Source organism: Osmerus eperlanus, chromosome 9 (assembly GCF_963692335.1).
Source record: "Osmerus eperlanus chromosome 9, fOsmEpe2.1, whole genome shotgun sequence".
Lineage (NCBI taxonomy): Eukaryota > Metazoa > Chordata > Actinopteri > Osmeriformes > Osmeridae > Osmerus > Osmerus eperlanus.
The window spans coordinates 7,066,337-7,087,025 of NC_085026.1; the positions used below are offsets into that span (position 1 = coordinate 7,066,337).

The following is a 20,689-nucleotide window of genomic DNA, read 5'->3' on the forward strand; positions in this document are numbered from 1 at the left end:
CTCCCACGTACGAAACAGCATTTAGGCCAAGTGGTCCCGTGTGGTGGGTGCAATGCTTAGGTTGTTTGCCACTGACTCATCTAGCTCTACATCACGGTGCCCACAGCCCTGCCCATGTCTCCTTTGTAACATCCAAATGGCATTCATTACGCATGGCAATATTGAACACAACACAGCATTCCTCAAAGGAAGCAGTGGGTTTCATGTCTTCATCGTCATGTCCCCCCTACCCATTTCCAAAGGCCTTTTCCTGCACCCAAATGTTCCTTTTCTATTACAACTCACAACATTTGGACAGGATTGACTGAGTACGTAGTGTCTATGTACTATGGTGAGCCAGGTCTTTAATGTGAAATCACTGTCAAATAATGATGTACTTAGCCAGGGACATCCCAGACAGTAGACATGAGTGACTTAGCCTTCCATGTCACAAACAACCTAAAGTTTACCCAATCAAAAGCATCCACGGGATTGTGCTCCAAAATGACAAGCGCGTTGACTGTCTTTATTCAAATGGTCGTTTTGGAAGTAAAGGACATGGTGGAAATGAAGAGGTCATTCGTGGAGAAGGAGCAACACTGCTCCAATGCCCGCTCCTTCTCCCAACACGCCCATAACCTGTGACACCTGCTCCGGGGGAAGACTTTATGGAGGCAGTGCAAACACACCTGAGGTGGCTCAGGAAGTATCTAATGCCAGGAGTGTAACCCATTAGACAACTGTGTGACCAAAGAGCGACAGCATGGCCGCGCCCTATGTGTGTGTACGTTAGTGCACTGACAATCCTCAGATCCCCTCGGCAGGCACAGGGACTCAGACAACGCTCTACCACAGGGTCTCCGAGACAAAGATGTTTCGAGAAGGCTATTTTCTGTGTCTATAATCCAACAGTGACACACACACAAACACAGACTCTATCACACACACACAGAACAGAGACACCATTGGTTCTTTGTTTCTCAACAGAGTGAAACGACCGAATCATACAAGCACACACGTCATTTTGAGGTGTGTCAATGACTCATTGCAGGATCTTAGGACTTGATTGGACCTATAAAAAACGGCATACTTAATTTTCTAGGGTGTGCGGTAATGATTAAATCACTAAAAGCTCAAATGACATACTTGGAGCTGCATTGAATGGGCAACTTCTTTCAATAACCGAATTCAAACTGATGATCATCGACACTAAACGCAGGTAAGAGAGAGGTAGAGGCAGAGAGATGGAGAGAGACAGGGAGAGAGAGACAACCCAACTGAGAACATGGGCGGAGAACGAGAGACCGAGGAAGACACAGAGAAAGAGAGAGAGACAAAGTCAGCTATTGGAACAAGCCCCGTCACCGCATATTTAAGGGAAAGAAACAGTCGAGTAGCGTTCAGAAGAGTCCATCGTTTGTGAGACACTGCGGAGGGAACTCAATAACCATGACCCACATAATGGGATGATGTGGAGCAATCTTTCCAGATGTAAACACAGCACAAAGACAATATATTGCCTGGAGACACACACACACACACACTCAAACAAAAGAGAGGAGAAGGCAGCATCATACGCTTTCAGGGAAAACAGTACTGAAATGTCACAAACAGGGCCTGTGTGTGTGCATGTGTGTGTGTGTGTGTGTGTGTGTTAGTGGTGGGGGGGGGTTATGCTCTATATAGGTAATGACAATAACTAGACTGAATTCCGCCAGAGGATATAAGACTGTATAGCCACAATGAGAAACACTCATTCAAAGACACACCAGGTCATGAGGTCAACAATATTGGGTTTCTTGAATTATATGTTCTACTAAGCCTTAAGGGTCATCAGTATAGCCTCTGTCTGTGAGCCAGCTGTCTTTAGATAATATTTACAGTAGAACACAGTCGTGATCATGAGGAAAACATGATGCTGTTGAGTTACTTTGGAAGTTGGCTTAAAATGTCTGCATTCCAGTGTGGACAGTGTTTTCTATAGTACTGACAGTAATGACAACATTTGCATCAGGAATCTCTGATAGTCAAAACTCCATTGAACTAAAGTTTGAAGTGCTTATTACATTGATACAATAGTTTGTATCAATTGATACAATTGTTGGCTTAAGGTGTCAGAATATCAGAATATTGCAACTTGAAACAGTTGGTTCATATTCGAGGAAGGTGTAAAAGACCTTTGTCTAATATCTATGAGCAGTAAACAGGAAATCCTTGCTAAAGAAAACATAAATGGGCTCGTTTGGAGGATTATAATCATGCTGTGTCCTCTTTCATCTCCCAGCAGAAAAACTGCCAAAAAAAAAACAATAAGAAAACTGAAAACATGTTTCATGCTCATAGCCCTCGCATCACCTGTTGGCTTTGAAATCATACTGGGAAGAAAAAAACTGTTGATTAAAAACAGTTTGATACCGTACTTTAAGCTTCACAGCATATCATACAGCTTTGAAAGCAGAACAAGTAGAAGAAAAAAAGTGAATGAACTGCTTTTTTCATGTAAATTATGTAAACAGTAAATATAAAAAAGTACGTACTGTACCTATTAAAGGTCTGGAATGAACTAGTCTGCTTTTAAAATTGGCACATAATCCCTTGTAAAAGCTAAGTAAAGACACACTCTTGTGAGTTCATCTTGACAGTAAAGGGGCTCAATGCATGTACTGTAACCAGAGGTCAGAGTAACCTGTTCCCAGGGTTTAGACCATGACATATCAGATATTATTCCTGCTGTTTGTGGTGGTTATCCACCGTGTATGCCGCTAGGCTAACAGAGTTAGCGGCCCGAGACATTGGTTTGCTGTGTGGGCTATCGCCTAGCAGGCTCCGTTGTGACGAGACTCTCCTCATTCTGCGGCTGGAGCCATTTCACATGAAGGAATCCTCATTCCTATCTCTCTTGGAAACCCATCCCTCTCTCTCTTCCCCTGTTTCTTTCTCTCTCTCCCTCCCTCTCTCTCAATTATCCTCCCTCTACTACTCTCTGTCTCTACCTCTCCACCCTCCATCTCTCTCCCTATCTGTCATCCCTTTCCTTTCCAGGTCTTTACACCTCTCTCTCTCTCTTTTCCATTCACCCTGTCCACCTTGTTTTCTCAATCTCTCTCTCTCTCTCTCTCTCTCTCTCTCTCTCTCTCTCTCTCTCTCTCTCTCTCTCTCTCTCTCTCTCTCTCTCTCTTCTCTCTCTCTCTGTCTCTCTCTGTCTCTCTCTCTCTCTCTCTCTCTCTCTCTCTCTCTCTCTCTCTCTCTCTCTCTGTCTCTCTCGATCTCGAGGCTCTAGGTCACAGTGACCTCCCTTGTCCATTTCTATTCTCTATTCTCCTAAAAGGAGCTTGCACAAAAAGGGTTACATCCCCATCAAAAGGGCAAGGAGACAGAGGAAGATAAAAAGAAAGGATGGGTGAGAGAGAGAAATAGAGAGAAATGATAGTTTAATAACCTTCATTATAATATACCCCATGGATCATGCAACAAATTGCATGCAAGTGCTTGTCACCTGAAAAGTGGAGAACGAGTACAAAAGAGAGATACCCAGACAGCGGACAAATCACAGGGAACAAAGGTGAAAGGGCAAACGGTCAGAGCGGGGTTGGGAATGAGGAGGCCAGTTGAATGAAAGACAGTTTGAACCACATGAAAGGAAGTAGATGGAGAAATTGATGATAGCTCTGCCGAGGCTTGTTGACACCAAGTTTCACATCAACTCCACCCCTTGCTGCTGCCCCCCTCTGGCTCACATGGTAAGAGTGATCTAACACACCTGTGATGAGGCCTCGGGGAGCGATCAGCTTCATTACTATCTATTACAGTCTGTACAGAAGCCATAAGGACATGGTTGGTTGGTTGGTTTGTGGGGGGTGGATGAGAAGTGAGAGACCGAGGGGGGGGGGGGCAGGGGTGGGGGGGGGGCTAAGGGACTTTAGTAACAGCCTTGAAGAGAGAAACACGTTTGAGACAAAGAGGAGGTGGAGAAAAAACGGGGTGAGAGAAAGCAACAAGTACAGTGGAGAAAGGCACTTTCCCCTGAAAGACACTGAAGATAAGAAGATAAGGAACGACTGGGAAGGGAAGACGAGAAGGGTGAGAGAGAGAGAGAGAGAGAGAGACTCAGCCCAGGGCAACAGAAAAAAAATAGAGGGAGCAGGAGATAGAGGAATGCATAGCGACAAAGACCAGGAGAGAGGAGAGAAAATAAATAGGATCGGAAGGGGAAAAGGGATGGAGAAAGGTGCAATGCAACGAGAGGCGAGAGCCTGAACATGAGGGGAGAGAACACATGATGGAGAGCCGGGGGGGGGGGGGGGAGGACGGAGGGGGAAGAGAGGAGAGAGAGAGAGCGGGGTGCAGGTGATGGATTTAACGCTGTTGCACGTCCAACCCGCCCAAATCAATCACCCTAATGGCCGTCGCTCCTGCATCCGCTCTGCCGGAGAACGGCAAACCGACGAACGCAGACGGCGGCAACGCAGAATTTGACGTCGCTTCGGTGCGATAGGCAAACGATTGAAACACTTGCACATCGGAAGGGAATTCCAGCCGCGGCGAAAGCGGCCCACCCTTTTCCGTCGCCCGAAGGTCTCTCTCGGAAACAGGCGTTTCAATGTTTCTTTAATCGACCCATCCCTCCTTCACCGGCCGCCTTTCCATCTCTCCATCACGCGAGGACTCACACCGGCCCCTCTGTCGCCTATCCCTCCCCTTTCTTGCTATCTTGCTTGCTCTCGCTGGAAATGACATCCACTCCAATAATTCTTTAATGTCTCTCTCCCTCTCCTTTTCTCTGCTCTTTCTCTTGTGAGCCCAGCTACGCCTTCACCTGTCCCGTGTGCCGACGGTCATACAAGGCCACGATATGGCCCTTCTATTTCCCCTCCCTGTTGCACTCTTTTCCCGCCTTTTGTATACCTCCTTTTTCCCCACCACCTCGCTCTCAGTCCGCCTCCTTTCTCCACACATCCCCTTCCATCTCGCGACAACCCGCCGTTGTCCTGCATTTCTTCATCCCCATCTCCCTCTCCTCACCCCACGCTTCTCTATCTTTCTATGTCCCTCTACCCCCTCTCTACCTCTCCATCTCCCTCTCCTCGCCCCACGCTTCTCTATCTTTCTATGTCCCTCTACCCCCTCTCTACCTCTCCATCTCCCTCTCCTCAACCCACGCTTCTCTATCTTTCTATGTCCCTCTACCCCCTCTCTACCTCTCCATCTCCTTCTCCCTTCCCCTTCATCTCTCTCTATCCTGTCTCTCTCTATATATACTCCATCTCTCTCTATCCGCTATCTCTCTCTCCATCTCCCTATCCTCTCCCCCCCTCTTTTTCCCCTGACAGAGTGGACAGTGTCTCCTTGGTCCACAGAGCTGTGAGCAGCAGTGAGGGAGGTACTGATATTAAAGCCAGTCAGACAGATTGAGCCGTTCCCCCGCTATAATGACACACTCCGACGGCGTGCCTATAAACCCATGTTATTACGCCGCTCCCTGCTGGGGACACAACAGGGAGGCGCTTCGACGTGGACGTGCACACTCGCGCGCACACACACACACACACACACATATACATTCATACCGTATGTGAACGGACACAAAGTCCGATGCACACGCACACATTCGTACCATGTGCAAACAGATACAAAGTCCGATGGTCGCACAGCACACACACAGAAAGTTTGTTTGCAGAATCACCCACTAAAAGCGCACACATGGACATATCACGCATATGTATGAACATATCACGCACACAGGCATTTGAACCCCCCCACACACACAGTAAGTATTGTCCTACCATATCTCCCAATCAACTCATTGTTCTTTCTTCTCACCAGTTCTTGGAAGTTAGAATTGTCAAGAGGCCACAAACCCACAAACACACACACACACGCACACACACACACAGACACACACACACAGCAGTTGGGTCAAGTGCAGGCACAGATGGAGTCATCTGTTCACTTCCTCTCGTCGCTAACGGCCTTGCACCCTGGTGGGTCGTTTAGAATGAGGAATGCTGGGACGCTGGAGGTCTGAGGAGAATCCGGCGCTCCCTGTCGCTCGCCCCATCCGTCCTCCCGGCGCACGCACACACACACACCTACACACCACCCTCTCCCTTCTCCAGTCCATCCAGAGACCACTCGCACTATCCGCTTCCCATACTCACACCTCTACCCACTTTGTGCGACACACAAATACCGACACACACATTTGTCCTCTTAACACATGTACAAAGGGAAAAGCACACACGTACACACACACACCAAAACACACACCTATCTGTCCCAGTGAACAGCCCCCAGAGCAGAGCTCTGCCTCTGATCCTAGCGAAGGTACTTGGCACAAGGACATTTGGGGCACTTAATGAATGGAGTGCATTAGGGTTTGTGAGGTGTGACCACAGGGTTTATAGACAGGGGAGAAAAAGGGGGGGGGGGGTTAGAGAAAGAAACAAAGGCTGAGGTGTTGTAGGCTGGGGCCACCGTATTATTGTTTCAAATTGGTGTTTTCACAGGGTAAATAGAATATTTAGAGCCGGGGTTGTAAAATGGCACAAGCTCAGTTTATAGGGATTGTACACTGCTAAAGTGAATAGGTCACAGGAAAATAACACCTAGACACACATCTACTAAATACAATTTAGGGAGAAAAAAAGTTCACTAAATAAGCCAACAAATGGCCAAGAGAACGGTACAACTTGTGACGTAACAAGGAATTACTGTTCCAGTAAATTAATCATGATATGGACTAAACTAGGTGCACCAAGGGGCAACTTTGTCGTCAGAGATGGGATGTTAGCACAGTGAAAGAGGTGATCACTTTACCAATGTGGGGATGGTAGTCTTGTTGAGGGAGGAGAGGATGTGTGTCCATTATTATTCTTTTTATTTTTTTGGATGGGAGGGTAATTTACGGTACTAGCACCCTCCAGGGATAAGTACCTCATTATCTATTCATGTTGCCGAAGCAACAGATATCCAAAAGAACCCCTTTGCAGATCAATAAATCAATCATTCACAGATGATGTTGTTTTTCCTAAATGATGTCACAAGTGATGGCGTCATCACAAAATACATTATTCGATTTGAATTGCCAAGCGCAAAACCAAAGGATCTATTTTGCATGATGTCATACTAAATGTTGTACAATTGTTAGGGGTGCAAGTTGATCAATCCAACACTGATGGATTTCCTGAATGCTAAAATAATGAATTACATATTGTTATATGTATATCTAAAATATTTTAACTAAACTAACTAAAAGTCACAGTCAAATTGTTTTATTTATCAAGTGGACAGTTGAACACAAGATCATTCTGAACAATAACATTCTTAGGACATGGCAAGCAACAGCTAGGTTATAGGCTTCAGAAAAAATGTGTAGGCATAAATCATTTAATGTTTATTTAAGAAGGGTCAAATTAGAAATAAAACACTGGCAGCATTTCCAGAGCAAGTAAGATGGGGAATATATACAGTACAATATAGAATTGAATATTATCAATATAAAGTGGTGTGCCGACATATCCATTGTGGTGATGTACATTGGATGTGCATAGGAAGTGAGGTGATCATGTGAGATATATACCGTCAAACACACTTGCATGTATAATAGAACATGTACTTTCAGAGACAAAGTCTAATTTAAACTAAATTAAGCTCAATCCCTTATGGATAACTAGACTAGCAGAGTGGAACAGCTTTGATGGAGGTTAAGGAACTTTTAGAAGGGTCAGCCTCCTAATTAGAAGTAATTAGCAAACAGCTTGTTCATTGCAAACTAATCATTACCATAATTTCTGCCGAATCAATACCAGCCGGCTAGAATGTCTTAAGGGTGGGAGTAACCATGATAAAATAACAAAGGAGAAAAGAGGAAATACTGAATTCAGAGTTGTAGAGGTGTATGGTATGGGCTGTAGGGTGTAGGCTGTAGGGTGTAGGCTGTGGGCTGTGGGGTGTAGGCTGTACACCCCACACCCTACAGCCTCAAAGTGGAGTGTAGGGTGTAGGGGGTAAGGTGTAGGGTGTAGGGATGCCATGCAACTGAGTGAGGTGAATATACACTCAATTGAAGTTATAAGTGAAAGTCCACTAAACTGCTAATGCTAAATGTTACTTAGAGTATGTCCCAATACCCATACTACATTACTGTATTGCACGTATTACATTTATTTGGTCAAATATGGAGGTGAGAACAGAGATCATTTATGTCCCAAGAGGGAACCTGTCAATTCAAGCCAAACCATATAGTAGATGTACACACCTAGAGATCCATGGATTTTATAATCAAGTCATTCTATGGTTCATCTGTGAAATGAAGATTGACCATTTCCAGGTCACTTTACGTTGTTTACTTTTTCCATAGACTGAAAACTTGGGTTAAATCCCTTGCTTGAGAACGTGTCAATACATCATTCAGTCTAGAATGAACTCAAAAAATTCAGCATTGAATAATTTGTTGAATGACCTTTTTTATAATGACCCGGACAAACTTGGCTGCATTCTGCCTATCAACAGAATCCTTCTCTAATGTGAGGCAATATTCAATGAGTGTGCTGATTCAGCACCTCGTTCAGAATGCATAGTGCCCAAGACAGAGCAGGTTTCCACACACACACACACCCACACACCTCGTAGGGAAGCACTGGACCTCTTAAGCTACATCTGGTGGAGAGTGGGGCCCCTTTAATTGATATTACGGATATTAACGAAGTGGAAAATCTCTCCCATGCTAGAGATGGATTCGGTGGGCAGGGCTAGCATAGCCTCAGTGCAGCTGTGATAGCTCGCTTTAAAGTGACAGTCAGCTTCAGAACGACCCCAGTCTGAATTGTGCTGAACCAGTGTTTGAATGAAGGCAGGGGCCGATCCCAGTCCCAAACCCTCATAAAAGTAATAGACCCATAAACAGAAACATTTGCAACTTGGGGCAGGGGGAAACAGAAGCGAAAGTATTTAAAGTGAAACAATTTAGGGCTGGATAACATGGCTAGCACAGGAATGAGAACACTGTTCCTTGAAACAAATAAACATGGCGCCACAAAACAACTCTCTCTCTCTCTAAACTCCCCAGTTAAGCTCCTACTGTCCCTGCAGCCTGTTAGCCTAAACGTGCACAGCAAGTGAATTATAATTAATACATGTATTTTATATTATCTTTCAACAAGCTTTTGAGCGTGGCAACCCTCCTGAGGGATCTGTCCTGTTGTGTGCAAAAACAGTTCCTCCAACACCGGCGGTGTTGTCGCTATGGCAACCGGACTCCTCACGTTGCCCTTCCACCCGTTAGCGCTCAGCACCGGTGTAAAAACCCCCCGCCCAAGACGGAGAATGTTTTCATATTGAGTTGAAGTGTTTTTCCTCGTGGGGTCTTTTACTGTGCAACATTTCGCTAATGCAATTACACTTTAGCCGTCTTCTGGAGAAACAGAGGGAATAGAGAGAGAGGCGGAAGACGGCAGGGGGAGTAAAACGAGAGCAAGAAATGAATGGATTTAAATGCAAAAGGAAGATACAGCTGAGGGACAAAGAGAGAGAGAGAGCGAGACAGAGAGAGCAAGAAAGAGAGCAAGAGACAGAGCAAGAGAGAGCGAGAGAGAGCGAGAGAGAGCGAGAGAGAGCGAGAGTATATCCAGAAAGGGGGAAAGAGGTCATAGAAGGAATAGAATATAGAATATATAAGACGCTCTTTAACCTCCAATACCCTTCCTGATTTACTGTGTATCATAATATTCACCTTCAGTCAATTCCCCACACTGGGGGGGATTATTGCAAGAGAGTAAATGTGATCTATTCTCCAATTAAATATTGTCAAAGAGCAATATTGACATTCAGCTATCTTGCCAAAGCATGCTGCCTGAACCATAGGCCTATACATTGACTCTGTACTGTTAACCTGGCTTGAATATTATGGAAATGTTTGTCTTCTTTTCTTTGCTAGTCATCCTCCTTTGCTAGACATCTCTTTTTCTCTCTTTGTCTCCCACCATCTCACACACACACACACACACACACTTCTCTTTTTAGTCAGCCGTTGGCATGACAATAGCGCGGTCCTGTTCTCCAACACTCCCGGATTTCTGATTCATTTTAGCCCAGAGGCACAGACTTTCAGACAAGCCTCTTTTTATAAGTACGCTAAGGAACAGTGACAGGCCATGCACACAGACTGTAGGCCTACTAGCAGATAATCATTGATCAATGTACTACATAGGCATGTGGATATGTCTGTGAATGTATTTCACAAGAGGGAGGAGGAGGAGGAAGAGAGCGGTAAATTTTTTTTAAAAAAAAACGATCAAATAACCAAAAAAGAAGGATCGCGTCGAGGGCAAAAGCGGAGACAGAGAAGCACGATGTGTAAGAACAGCCCGGCGAGGGCCGTCTCCAGGGGGCAGCTTGAGTCGTCAGCGAGCATTGATCCCTGTCCGTCCCACACACACAGGCTTCACTGAAGGAGGCCGTTTTTCTTCCTCCGCATCCTTCCATTGAAACGGGGCCTGTCAGACAGGAAGAGAGGGGCGATAGAGAGGACAGGAGAGAGCCAGGACAATAAAGAGAGAGGAGGCTGACTGTGTGGGGAAAAGAGAGTGTGTGTGCATATTTTTCAAAGTAATTGGTCGATTGGGTATTTCACAGCAGGAGAGGCAACTCCCTTGGTCTTTAATATGGGATTACTGGACTTTCTGTTGCACTTCACTGTTCACACAGTAAAGGTTTGTGTGTGTGCGTGTGGTACAGTAGGTCACACTCGACAGTTTATCCACTTGAACAGACTGTACAGTGTGTTTACGTGTATTTGTGAGGGTATGTCGAATATGTCATGAATAGATTTCTGACTGGAGAGGACAAGGCTTATGAAATTGCGTGCGTTTGTGTGCTTATCAAAAAGCATTTTGTGACTATTAGTGTTCTCGCACTCTCACACAAACAAAACTCTGTTAGGCCAAGATGACCATCGAAAAAGAAAATTGAATAATTCATTTTATATGGACATTTTTTTTCTTCAACACCAAATGATTGACATAGACTGGCTCCCATGACATTGACTGATAATGACAGTTTACATCACACCTGCCATTTCTCTTGATGCACTCAACAATTTCCTGTCTGGCACTGACACACACTCCGTCTCTCACTCAAACACTACATTCTTCACACACATGCTGGTACCACACACAATCTCTTGTTCACGCTCTCTCTGTCTACATACACACACACACACATTAAAGTGAGTTCACACAGCACACAAATACTAACCCAAGGGACTGCCAGACATGTTAAGGATTAAACACAGGGAGTGCGTGCCATCATCGTTTTAGGAAAGGGAAGCATAAACCTATAATAAAAGCATGTAGTCATGCAATATGACAGCTCATTTTGGTTTCAAAATCTGTGACCGATTGCGTGACCGCTTAGAATGAGATTCCTCATTTTTCGTTTTGTGTTTTTGTACGGAAATTCATTTTTACAGCTTTTCTTAACAAAAGACTACATGGACGAGAAGAGTCGCTGTGCTGTAACCGTTTTTTAAAAATGTTTTGTACAAAGTGAAGACACAGCCTAACAACAGCTGGGACCATCCAAATAAAAATTGTGTTTATATGTGTTCAGACCTTGGCTCAGACCATAGTCACCATCTGTTTTCTCTCTCTCACACACACACACACACACACACACACACACACACACACACACACACAATCAGTTATTGTTGATCATTCTAATACGTAACCAAATATCTGAGTTTAAATGGAAATGTCTCCCTTTTTTGTGAGTCAACCAAAGTTACTGCCAGCAAACTCTGTGTCTGCGTGTGTGTGTCTACGTGTTTGTGTGTGTCTGCGTGTGTGTGCGCGTTTACGCTGACATCCAGAGAGCCGCTACAATAATAATTAGCTTGGAAGTAAAGTATATTTCTTCCTATCAAAATGAGAAACACACACACACACTCCCGGGGTCAACTAAGAACACCTAATAATAATACAGTGGAGCAACAGCCTGTTTGACGAGGTCTCTTTAGTAGTATCTTCTGTTTATTCAGGCTAATTAAACCATACCTTGTTATACAGTCAGGCAGAGCTCAACAGGTCACACTGTGTTTGCACAATAATTAGTCAGCGTTCCCTGTGTGCCCTCCCAGGCTGTACTCTTGCTTCTTTCTCCCTCTCTGGAAAACAGCCCGGTACAGTCGTTAGAAGCTCAAAATGTCACAATGGTGCTGGGTGCTGGTAAATATCAGATTTACATTTAGTCATTTAGCAGACGCTCTTATCCAGAGCGACTTACAGTAAGTACAAGGACATTCCCCCGAGGCAAGTAGGGTGAAGTGCCTTGCCCAAGGACACAACGTCATCTAGCACAGCCGGGAATCAAACTGGCAACCTTCTGATTACAAGCCCGCTTCCCTAACTGCTCAGCCACCTGACTCCCTACAAATAAATTTAAATAACAGCTTCTAAAATTGATAACGATCTTTCAGTATTTCCTGAATTTTTTAGTTTGAAAAGAAAAGGCGTGGCACGGTGGGGCACTGTCGGCAAAAAGGTCCCGGGTTCGATCTCCCATCGGGCATCATGCCGATGCTTAGGTCGGGTATCTTCCGGGCCTTTCTGCGTGGAGTTTGCATGTTCTGGTGAGCTCTTGGACTGGAGCCCCAGGCACAGTTGAAGTGACTGTCCGCCCCGGGACAGGGAAAAAGGCAGAGATTTTCTCTGGTGGACACCCCCCATGCATGCGTGGTGCTCCACAGCTCCGGTGTGTGTGCCACGTTACACACGGCAACAAAGGGTTGTTGTTAAAAAGGAAAGCTCAAAACCTTTCCTTTTTAAATCCCTCCATCTTCCTCCTCCTTCATACCCCCCCCCCCCCCAAATCTAAAGACACACTTCTGACATCCAAACCCATTGTGTAGTTTCTACTGCACTATTTCAGACCCTTGGACACCAGTTGAGTAGACCTCCTGACCAATCACTTTCTTCGATCCACCCACTGACTATCAAGGAAGAAAACCAATGTGGTCTTCAGGCCTCACATCCGATTAGCCACGAGCTAGCTCTTCATTAGCAAAACAACAGCACGGCTAACTACCACAATCGATGACATAATAGCACTATTAATAGGGTGAGATGCATAAAAGCACACGTGGCACCCTTACTTACAATCCAAACTGCCTCTGCAACATTTATTTAGCAAGATCTCGAGTCCACCAAGGTTTTTTTTTTTTTATCTATGAATCTTTGCGGATAATAAATCACCTTGCGCACCAGGGCTATCCTAGCCATTAGCTTGGGGCTCTGTGGGGCTTAGGGGGTAGAGTGAGAGGGAGGGAATATCTATAAATCATATTTAATAGGCTGCCCATTGGAAAATCAATATGCTCATAGTGCCTCCGACATAGCCTATAGCCTGCATCTATCATGTGGCCCGAGGCCGACATAATAGTTTGGGTGCCAAAAGGCGGAGATTCTCATAAACTGCACTTGATGCATGAGGAAACCAGATTTGACGTGAGGTTGAAGATGGCTATTTTGTCATGCTTGCGTACACGCGCAGCCTTTTGTATGTAACATTGGGCTTTTTTTATGTACCGAAATCAAACATTTCAAGACACTTAGAAAAGGACAATACAAATGATTCAAATCACAGAGAGCCTTTCTGAAATCCTCCGAATGCCATCAAAAGCTGTTGAAGATCCTCCGGTGGTAGCCCATGAAGTATTAACTCCAGAAGCATATCTCATCGATATCACCACTGCCGTGCAACACCTTTTGTGATGTTATCCATCACCTTTATAGGATATAAAGGGCCTGTGTGGCTCGCTGGGTTTTAATTCTGAGAGGTCGAGAGGTGAGAGAAGCCCTTGTTGCCTGGACACCGTTACCATGGCACCTGTAATGGACTCTTACTGGTAAGCCTCTTCCTCTCTGAGGGCTCAATTTAGTGTTAACTAGATTCAATTTCTTGCGGTTGGGGAACACTGCATCGTTGCAGAATGAGTATTTTAGGTTTGACGTCACATGCCTTTCCTCACTGACTGGAATGTAGTGTGCCAAATGCCAACACTACCGAGATTCATGTGAAGGATGGCACCTCAGAGTATTGAGATGAAGCCCATTCTTTCTATGACCCGCCCCCTCTTCATTGACGTTATGCGGAGGAAAGCAACAAGGCACGGAACATTCAATCCTGCTGAAATCCCAGGTTGCCGTCGTCAGTCATGAAACGACAGCTCAAGGTCTGCCCCGCCCGTTACGCTCGCCAAACGGGGCCTGGGTTGACGACTGAAAGGGTAAAGATGCAAGGTCTTCGGGAGGACTCCCAACCTTGCGATATCTCCGCAGGAAAGAATGACATGATGGACTAGATTGGAAAGGTGGTGATGAGCGGTATAAAAGGTGGAGGTGAGACGGAGCGGAGGAGAGGAACAGGATCCAGGACCCCGAGCTGGGGAACGGTACGCCACGGTCTCCACAGGTGTCGAACACGCCACAAAAGCGTAGGCTCGTTGTTTTGACCGCAGAGAAAGGGCGAGGGAGGGAACGGGTAGGAGTGGTGGAATGCAGAGCGAGAAGGGAGGACCATGGAAATGAAGAGCGTCCTCCCCGTAGGGAGACCTCTCTCCCTCCCTCCCTCTCTCCCTCCCTCCCTCCCTCCCACCCTCCCTCGCGCTGCAGATGGAGGAGGGTGTAGCGACACTGTCGCAGCGAGCAGGTAGAGCAGAGAGCAAGGTCCCTCATTTGTATCTGCCAGGCCTGATTAATGAGATCTCCCTCCAGCCCCCCAGCCCGCCCCTCCACCCCCCTTCCTCGCTCCCTATCCTCCTCGTCCTCCCTTGTTCCACACCTCCTTCGGGGGGGCCTCATTTCCACGGAGAGAAACGGAGCGAGAGAGTACGGGGCAGAGGATTAGACCTTTGTCGCGTTTGAACCGGTGTCTGCCAGAACGAGGTCATCATTTAGGGTTTCAGGAACAAACACACACACACACACGCGTGATGTGCGTGACGGAATATGTTGAATATGAAGAGGTTGCATGCGGGTGGCAGTGTTCAGGTTTGAGCCGGTGTGCGTGACTGTTCCTGAGAGCAAGAATGTCTGCGCATGCCTGGAAGTGTGCTCGCTCACTCTCTCCTCCAAGCGCATGTGTGTGTGTGAGCTTGAGTCGACACAAGCGCCTAGGTCAAACTGCTGATTCATCCCAGCGCCAGTCAATCTAGCTAGGAGGATAGCATGGAAACATGCATATAGGGAGAGGAGCCACGACCAATCAGAGTCACATGAGTCAATCAGCCAATCGGTGTACAGCCATATCCCTCCAACACACAAACGCACAGTCTGACGTTTCAGCACGAATGTGCTGAGTTGTTGTTAGTCAGTTTTATTTAGAAACAGCAGGAGCAATTTTTGGGGTTGTTGTAAACTCAAGCTGTGGGGTCTAAATTGAAATAGAGCTCCAATCCGAAAAGATCGTTTTCGAACGCCCATATTTCTAAACCGCTGACATGGCCAACACTTGGCAATCTGATTTGCAGTAATTGAAATCGTAGACAAAGGCTCTGTCACTATGGATACCATTCTAGAGTTGATGCTTTTTCTATTGGTAAATGTAGTGGGAGAGTTCCCTAAGGGCTGACATTTTGTCCAGATATACAGCTCTGGATTTTTTGTTGTTGAGAAGGAACATTTTGAGTGAGGAACAGAAGGGTTCAACTTGCAGTGGCCTCTGTTCCTCACTCACAATTTTCCTTCTCAACGTTTTTGGAAAGGAAAGGTGCAGTGGTCTGCATTTTGTCCAGATATAGTATCAAATGAATGGCCAGTGTCCAGAAGGCTAACATTTGGTCCAGATATAGTATCAAATAAATGGCCAGTATATTTCAATTTAGCAGATGTGCTCAAATGCTAAAGCCTATTCAAATGCTGGTTGCATGCATTGACACCACACATATTAGCCGAAACAGATTACTGTCATTCTAAATTGTTAACTCAATTGTGGAGCAGCCACCTGCTTTGAGGCATGGGGGCCCTTTTGCTTCTCAAACGTTTTCCGCTTGAAATTGACTTGTTTTTCCACTTCAAAAACAGTTTCTGTTCTCTCCTTACCAACCACAGCTGAAGAAACGAGGGACAGCAGATTGTTCACCGACGTCCAACACCTCCTCCTCCTCTGGCCCAACCTACTCACCGCCGAAATGTGTTTGGCCCTTAGTCGTTCGTTGCTACAGGTTTTTTGGGACGGTAGAAATGTGCTTCATGTCCAACACAATGGGCTTAGCTTCTATCCCGCTGTGTTTTGGCATGGGATGGAACTGTGCAAATGAAAATGTTGGCATTCTACATGCTAAATGGAAAAATATCGCCTTTGGATCCATATTGGACTATTGTGTGTTGTACAGACTTAGCTAGCTTGGCTAGCATTGGAGGGAACTAGTGCCATGTTCCGTCTAGGCACGGCTCGCTGTCTATCTGGCATTGTCGACTTTTCTTTATATCTTTCTATTTGGCCCCTGTCTTGCACACTCGCTCCCTCCATCCTGCTTCTTGTCTCCACCCCAATGTTCCATCCGGCTCGGGCTCTCGCTCTCTCTACTCTCCTTCTCCATCTTTCCATCCTACCTTCCCTCGCTCCCCTTCTCACATCTTCTCGTTCTCTCCATCCATTCCTCCTCTTCCTGTCCCCTCCGATTTCCAGCGGTTTCCTCAATGCAATTCGGAATGAATGGGACGTTTGGGGTAATCCACTAACAGTTTGGCTTAAAGTAATTTGTCCCCAATGCGTATGCGCTTGCACCCTGAAAACGACACGTTGCCTCGATTAAACACGTTGCCTCTTTGATTAAACAACTGTTTGATTCTATTCCCCCCCCCCCCCGCTGGTCCATTTCCTAAATCACAACCTCCTGAGTTCGCTCTGATGGATTTACGATGTGTGTGCGAGTGTGTAAGAGAGGCCAAGTGCGTGTTGAAACAGTTCTTGAACGTGTGTTCACTGCGGGTTAGCGTGTCTGAACATTCATTTCTGCACAAGAGCGTGCACGCACATCTCCAGTGTGTGTGTGTGTGTGTGTGTGTGTGTGTGTGTACCTTCCCTCCCGTGCACAGCTCAGACCCACGCATCGAGAGGAAACTCGATTACAAAAAAAAAACTAATTAATCAGTATTCAGTAAGGAGCATGGCAAATTCTCCCCCCCCCCCCCCCCCCTCCTCCCCCCACTCCCCCCACAAACAACAACAAATAAGTACTCACAGATTGGTTAATCGCACGTAACAAGAGAAGCAACAGGTATTCCCCTCTGGAAGAGCCCTCGTTTGCAGTGGCCTTTTATTACAGCCCCGGGAGCAGAGGCTTGGAACACGCACTTGTTTAAAAGGCCGAATCTGATTAAAGGTGGGGTGTGTGTGTGTGATTGTGTGTTGGGGCAATTTGATGTAACCTGCTCCCCCTTTCTTGAAGTGGCAGATCACTTCAGGGACTAAAGAGTGCAAAGGACGTGTACTGTTGAAGTGGGATTTTGAGTGTTGACTATAGGGCAGGAGAGACGGGGGAAACAAGGGGAAAGGGGTGATTCCTTTCATCTGCATATCCTCTCCATCAAAGATACTGTAAGATCCAGAAGGAATTCATCCTGACTGTTGGATCACTCTCAGCAAAGATAATCACACCAAACATCCAAATAAGTCTTATATATATATAACACAACTCCATTTCAAATTGAACAACTGTTACAAAAAACAAAACAAAGTGTAGTGTGGAGGACAGCACTGTATGTGTGTGTCTGCGTGTGTGTGTGTCAGCTGTTGGCGAGTCCATAGTTGATGGCACACTCAAAGTCCTTGAAACTAACATGACCATCGCAGTCCTGGTCCACGTACCTGGAGGGGAAGAGAACAGCAAACAACACAATGACTCAATGTTATCTTACTACAATAACAGAGATCTCTATCTTCCCCCTGCGTCATTGTCCATACCTTAACTCCTCTCTAAGGTCCTCTTCCGTGTTCCCTCTCTCCTCTACAAATGTAAGAACCCACATTTTGGTGCAAGGACATCTTCCTATTTTGGTGGGGCTTTGTGTCATTTTATGTCCTAAAACTTCACTTTGCCGAACGACATAAATACCCCTAGAAGTTTGGCAAAAACATTTTGGTGCAAGGACATCTTCCTATTTTGGTGGGTCTTTGTGTCATTTTGTTTCCTAAAACGTATCTGTACTGAACAACATAAATACCCCTAGAAGTTTGGCAAAAATAGACTGATGGTCAAATAAGAAATCCGATAATTGCATTTAAAAATAAAACTGTGAGAGATATGTATTCTCATGCTTGAATTATGTAAAATGATATATTGGGTTCATGTTCAAATCTGAGTTGTGTATAATTTTTTACTCTATTCTCTCTTGGTCATTGGAGACAATGGTCTCATTCCAGCCAAGGATTGGCACAAAGCTCAAAGCACTGGTGAAGACTGCCTGCTTTGAATTCCGTTTTCGTCTCTCTCCTTCCTTCTCCATCCCTCACACATGGGCATACCCCCCCTCCCCCCATGGGCACACATTCATACTCATGCAAGCACACACTTACACTTTACAGATTCATGCCGACTGCCTGGCAAGTAAACATGCCCGCTCTCACGCACTCAAACATAGATCACTACAAATGCTTGCACACACACACACACTCACGCACGCACACCCAAACTACAGAGTCTCTCTCTCTCCCCTCATCTGTAACATCTTCCATACCAGGAGATGTAACAGATCTCAAGTGTTAGATTAGACAGCGAGGTCTTATTCCCGTCTCATTTCCCATCAGACTGCTCCTTATTGCCAACATGGCTGCGTGTGCTTTTTGGCTAGTTGTTTGCCCTGATAATGGAGGGGTATTGATGCGAGCATCAGTTCCTACTCTATTCTATTCTATTAGATTCTATTGATTTGATCAGAGGCTCGTCCAGATATGTGGCATTAAGCAGATGAGTGGCCTGTCTAGTCAATCAATGGTATTGATCCATGAGTCGATGAGTAGAAAAGGCTTGGTGCAGCAGAATCGGACGACATGCCAAATCAACAGGAAAAGAAAACCAAAGACGGGCGGAAAACATCTTATGCAAACCGTGCTAATCTGTTTGACGAAGCACACACACACATGCGCGCGCAGGTGCGCACCCGGACAATCATTCACACACACACACAAACTCGGACACCAACAATGACACACCTGAGAGCTAATAGGAGCATTCAAACACATGGCGGCAAACGTTTTGTCTATCCTAATCTGTTTGGGTCATCGTTGTCATCACCCCTTCCTCTCTTTCCACCATCCCTCCTTTTTTATCAGTCTTTAAAAAAAAAATATATATATATTGTCTCCTCCTATATTTGTTTTTTTTTTCTCCCTCCATGCTGGTTTGTGCTATTGACTTGTCTCTCTCCGTCTCTCTGCGTGATCTCTCACTTCCGAGTGCTCGGCAGATGCGTGGAGAGATGAGGGAACAACAGAGAGGAGAATTAAAACACCATTACCCACGCAGCCCCCTGGAAAATTGCACTTCCCTGTTCGCCGTCGGCCTCCTCTCTGCCTCTCATTCCTCCCTCTTACCCACAGAGAGACCGACAGACAGACAGATAAGCGGGCAGGCAGGCAGGCAGGCAGACACTCTTTGCAATTGTGGCCTGCAGAGTTGGATAGAGTTTCCTCTTGGTGCTGATCTATGCCAAACATAATCCAGTACCCCTGATCTTCTGCTATCTATGTTTAGTCTCAGGAAAACGGGCAAGATGATCCGAGGCCGGCGCTAACCTTGTCCACTCATATTGCAGAACTGACAGGTCAAAACTCAAATAATCAGGAAAGAAATCGATATAATATCAACTATATATAGCCTATTGTGTCTGTACTAACCAGAGTACCATCGCACCCTGTCACTGTCCTCTCCTCCCTGCCTCCTGGTCCTCTGGACCCCCTCAGTCCTGCTTGACGTCTCCCTTGTGGTTCAGAGGATCCGGAATGCTGATGTCCTTCACGCTTTGTTTCCGCGGAGACGGGGTTAGAGTTGCACTCGTCCCTCCACGATGGAGAGGAATGAGTGACAGGAGATAGAGGGAGGGCCCAATACTAGCGTAGGTAACACCGTGGAATGAAAGAGAGAAATAAAGGGAGAAATATAGTGACGCAAGGACGAGATTACTCCTTATGACAGGAGAGAGATGATCAGCCTTTTAATGCCTGACCGCGGCTGTGTGTACGTGTATGTGTGAGTGTGTGCGTGTGTGTCAATTTAACAAAATGCCAACCACTTACATTCACAGCAACACTTTACATTACGTACCAACTGACAGATGCCATACTTACAACTATAATCAGGAACATGCCATTAGGATGTGATTACGGAGAGAAAGAGAGAGAGAGAGAGAGTGTGAGGAGAGTGTACTGTGTGTGTGTCTGTGAGTGTAGTGACAGTGTAATTAAGCTGTGAGGCTGACCACTCAACATTAGCTGTATCTGATGGACAGCTATGGTATTACGATTACAGGAGTCTGTCGTATGTGTCCATGCGTAAAAGTGAGACAGAGAGCGAGAGCGAGAGAGAGAGAGAGAGAGGAACTACAGTAAATCATGTATACATGAAGAAGGGAACATAAGGCGATATAATGTATGAGGCACACTTCAGAAAATGGGGGGGATGAGCTTCCACCAAATGCATGAATTGTGTCAT

At 45.8% G+C, this 20,689-nt stretch overlaps 2 protein-coding genes across 3 annotated transcripts in view; one reads left to right on the forward strand and one right to left on the reverse strand.

The window, feature by feature from the left end:
• nrxn3a (neurexin 3a) overlaps window positions 1-20,689 on the forward strand; it is a 532,817-nt gene that overhangs the window by 302,904 nt on the left and 209,224 nt on the right.
• Window positions 17,652-20,689, reverse strand: part of efcab11 (EF-hand calcium binding domain 11) — a 36,491-nt gene continuing 33,453 nt past the window's right edge. For both annotated transcript variants that reach the window (XM_062469821.1, XM_062469820.1), the window contains one exon: window positions 17,652-17,847. In XM_062469821.1, coding sequence (XP_062325805.1) covers window positions 17,766-17,847 — 82 coding nt within the window. In that variant the 3' untranslated portion in view covers window positions 17,652-17,765. The remainder of the gene's footprint in view (window positions 17,848-20,689) is intronic.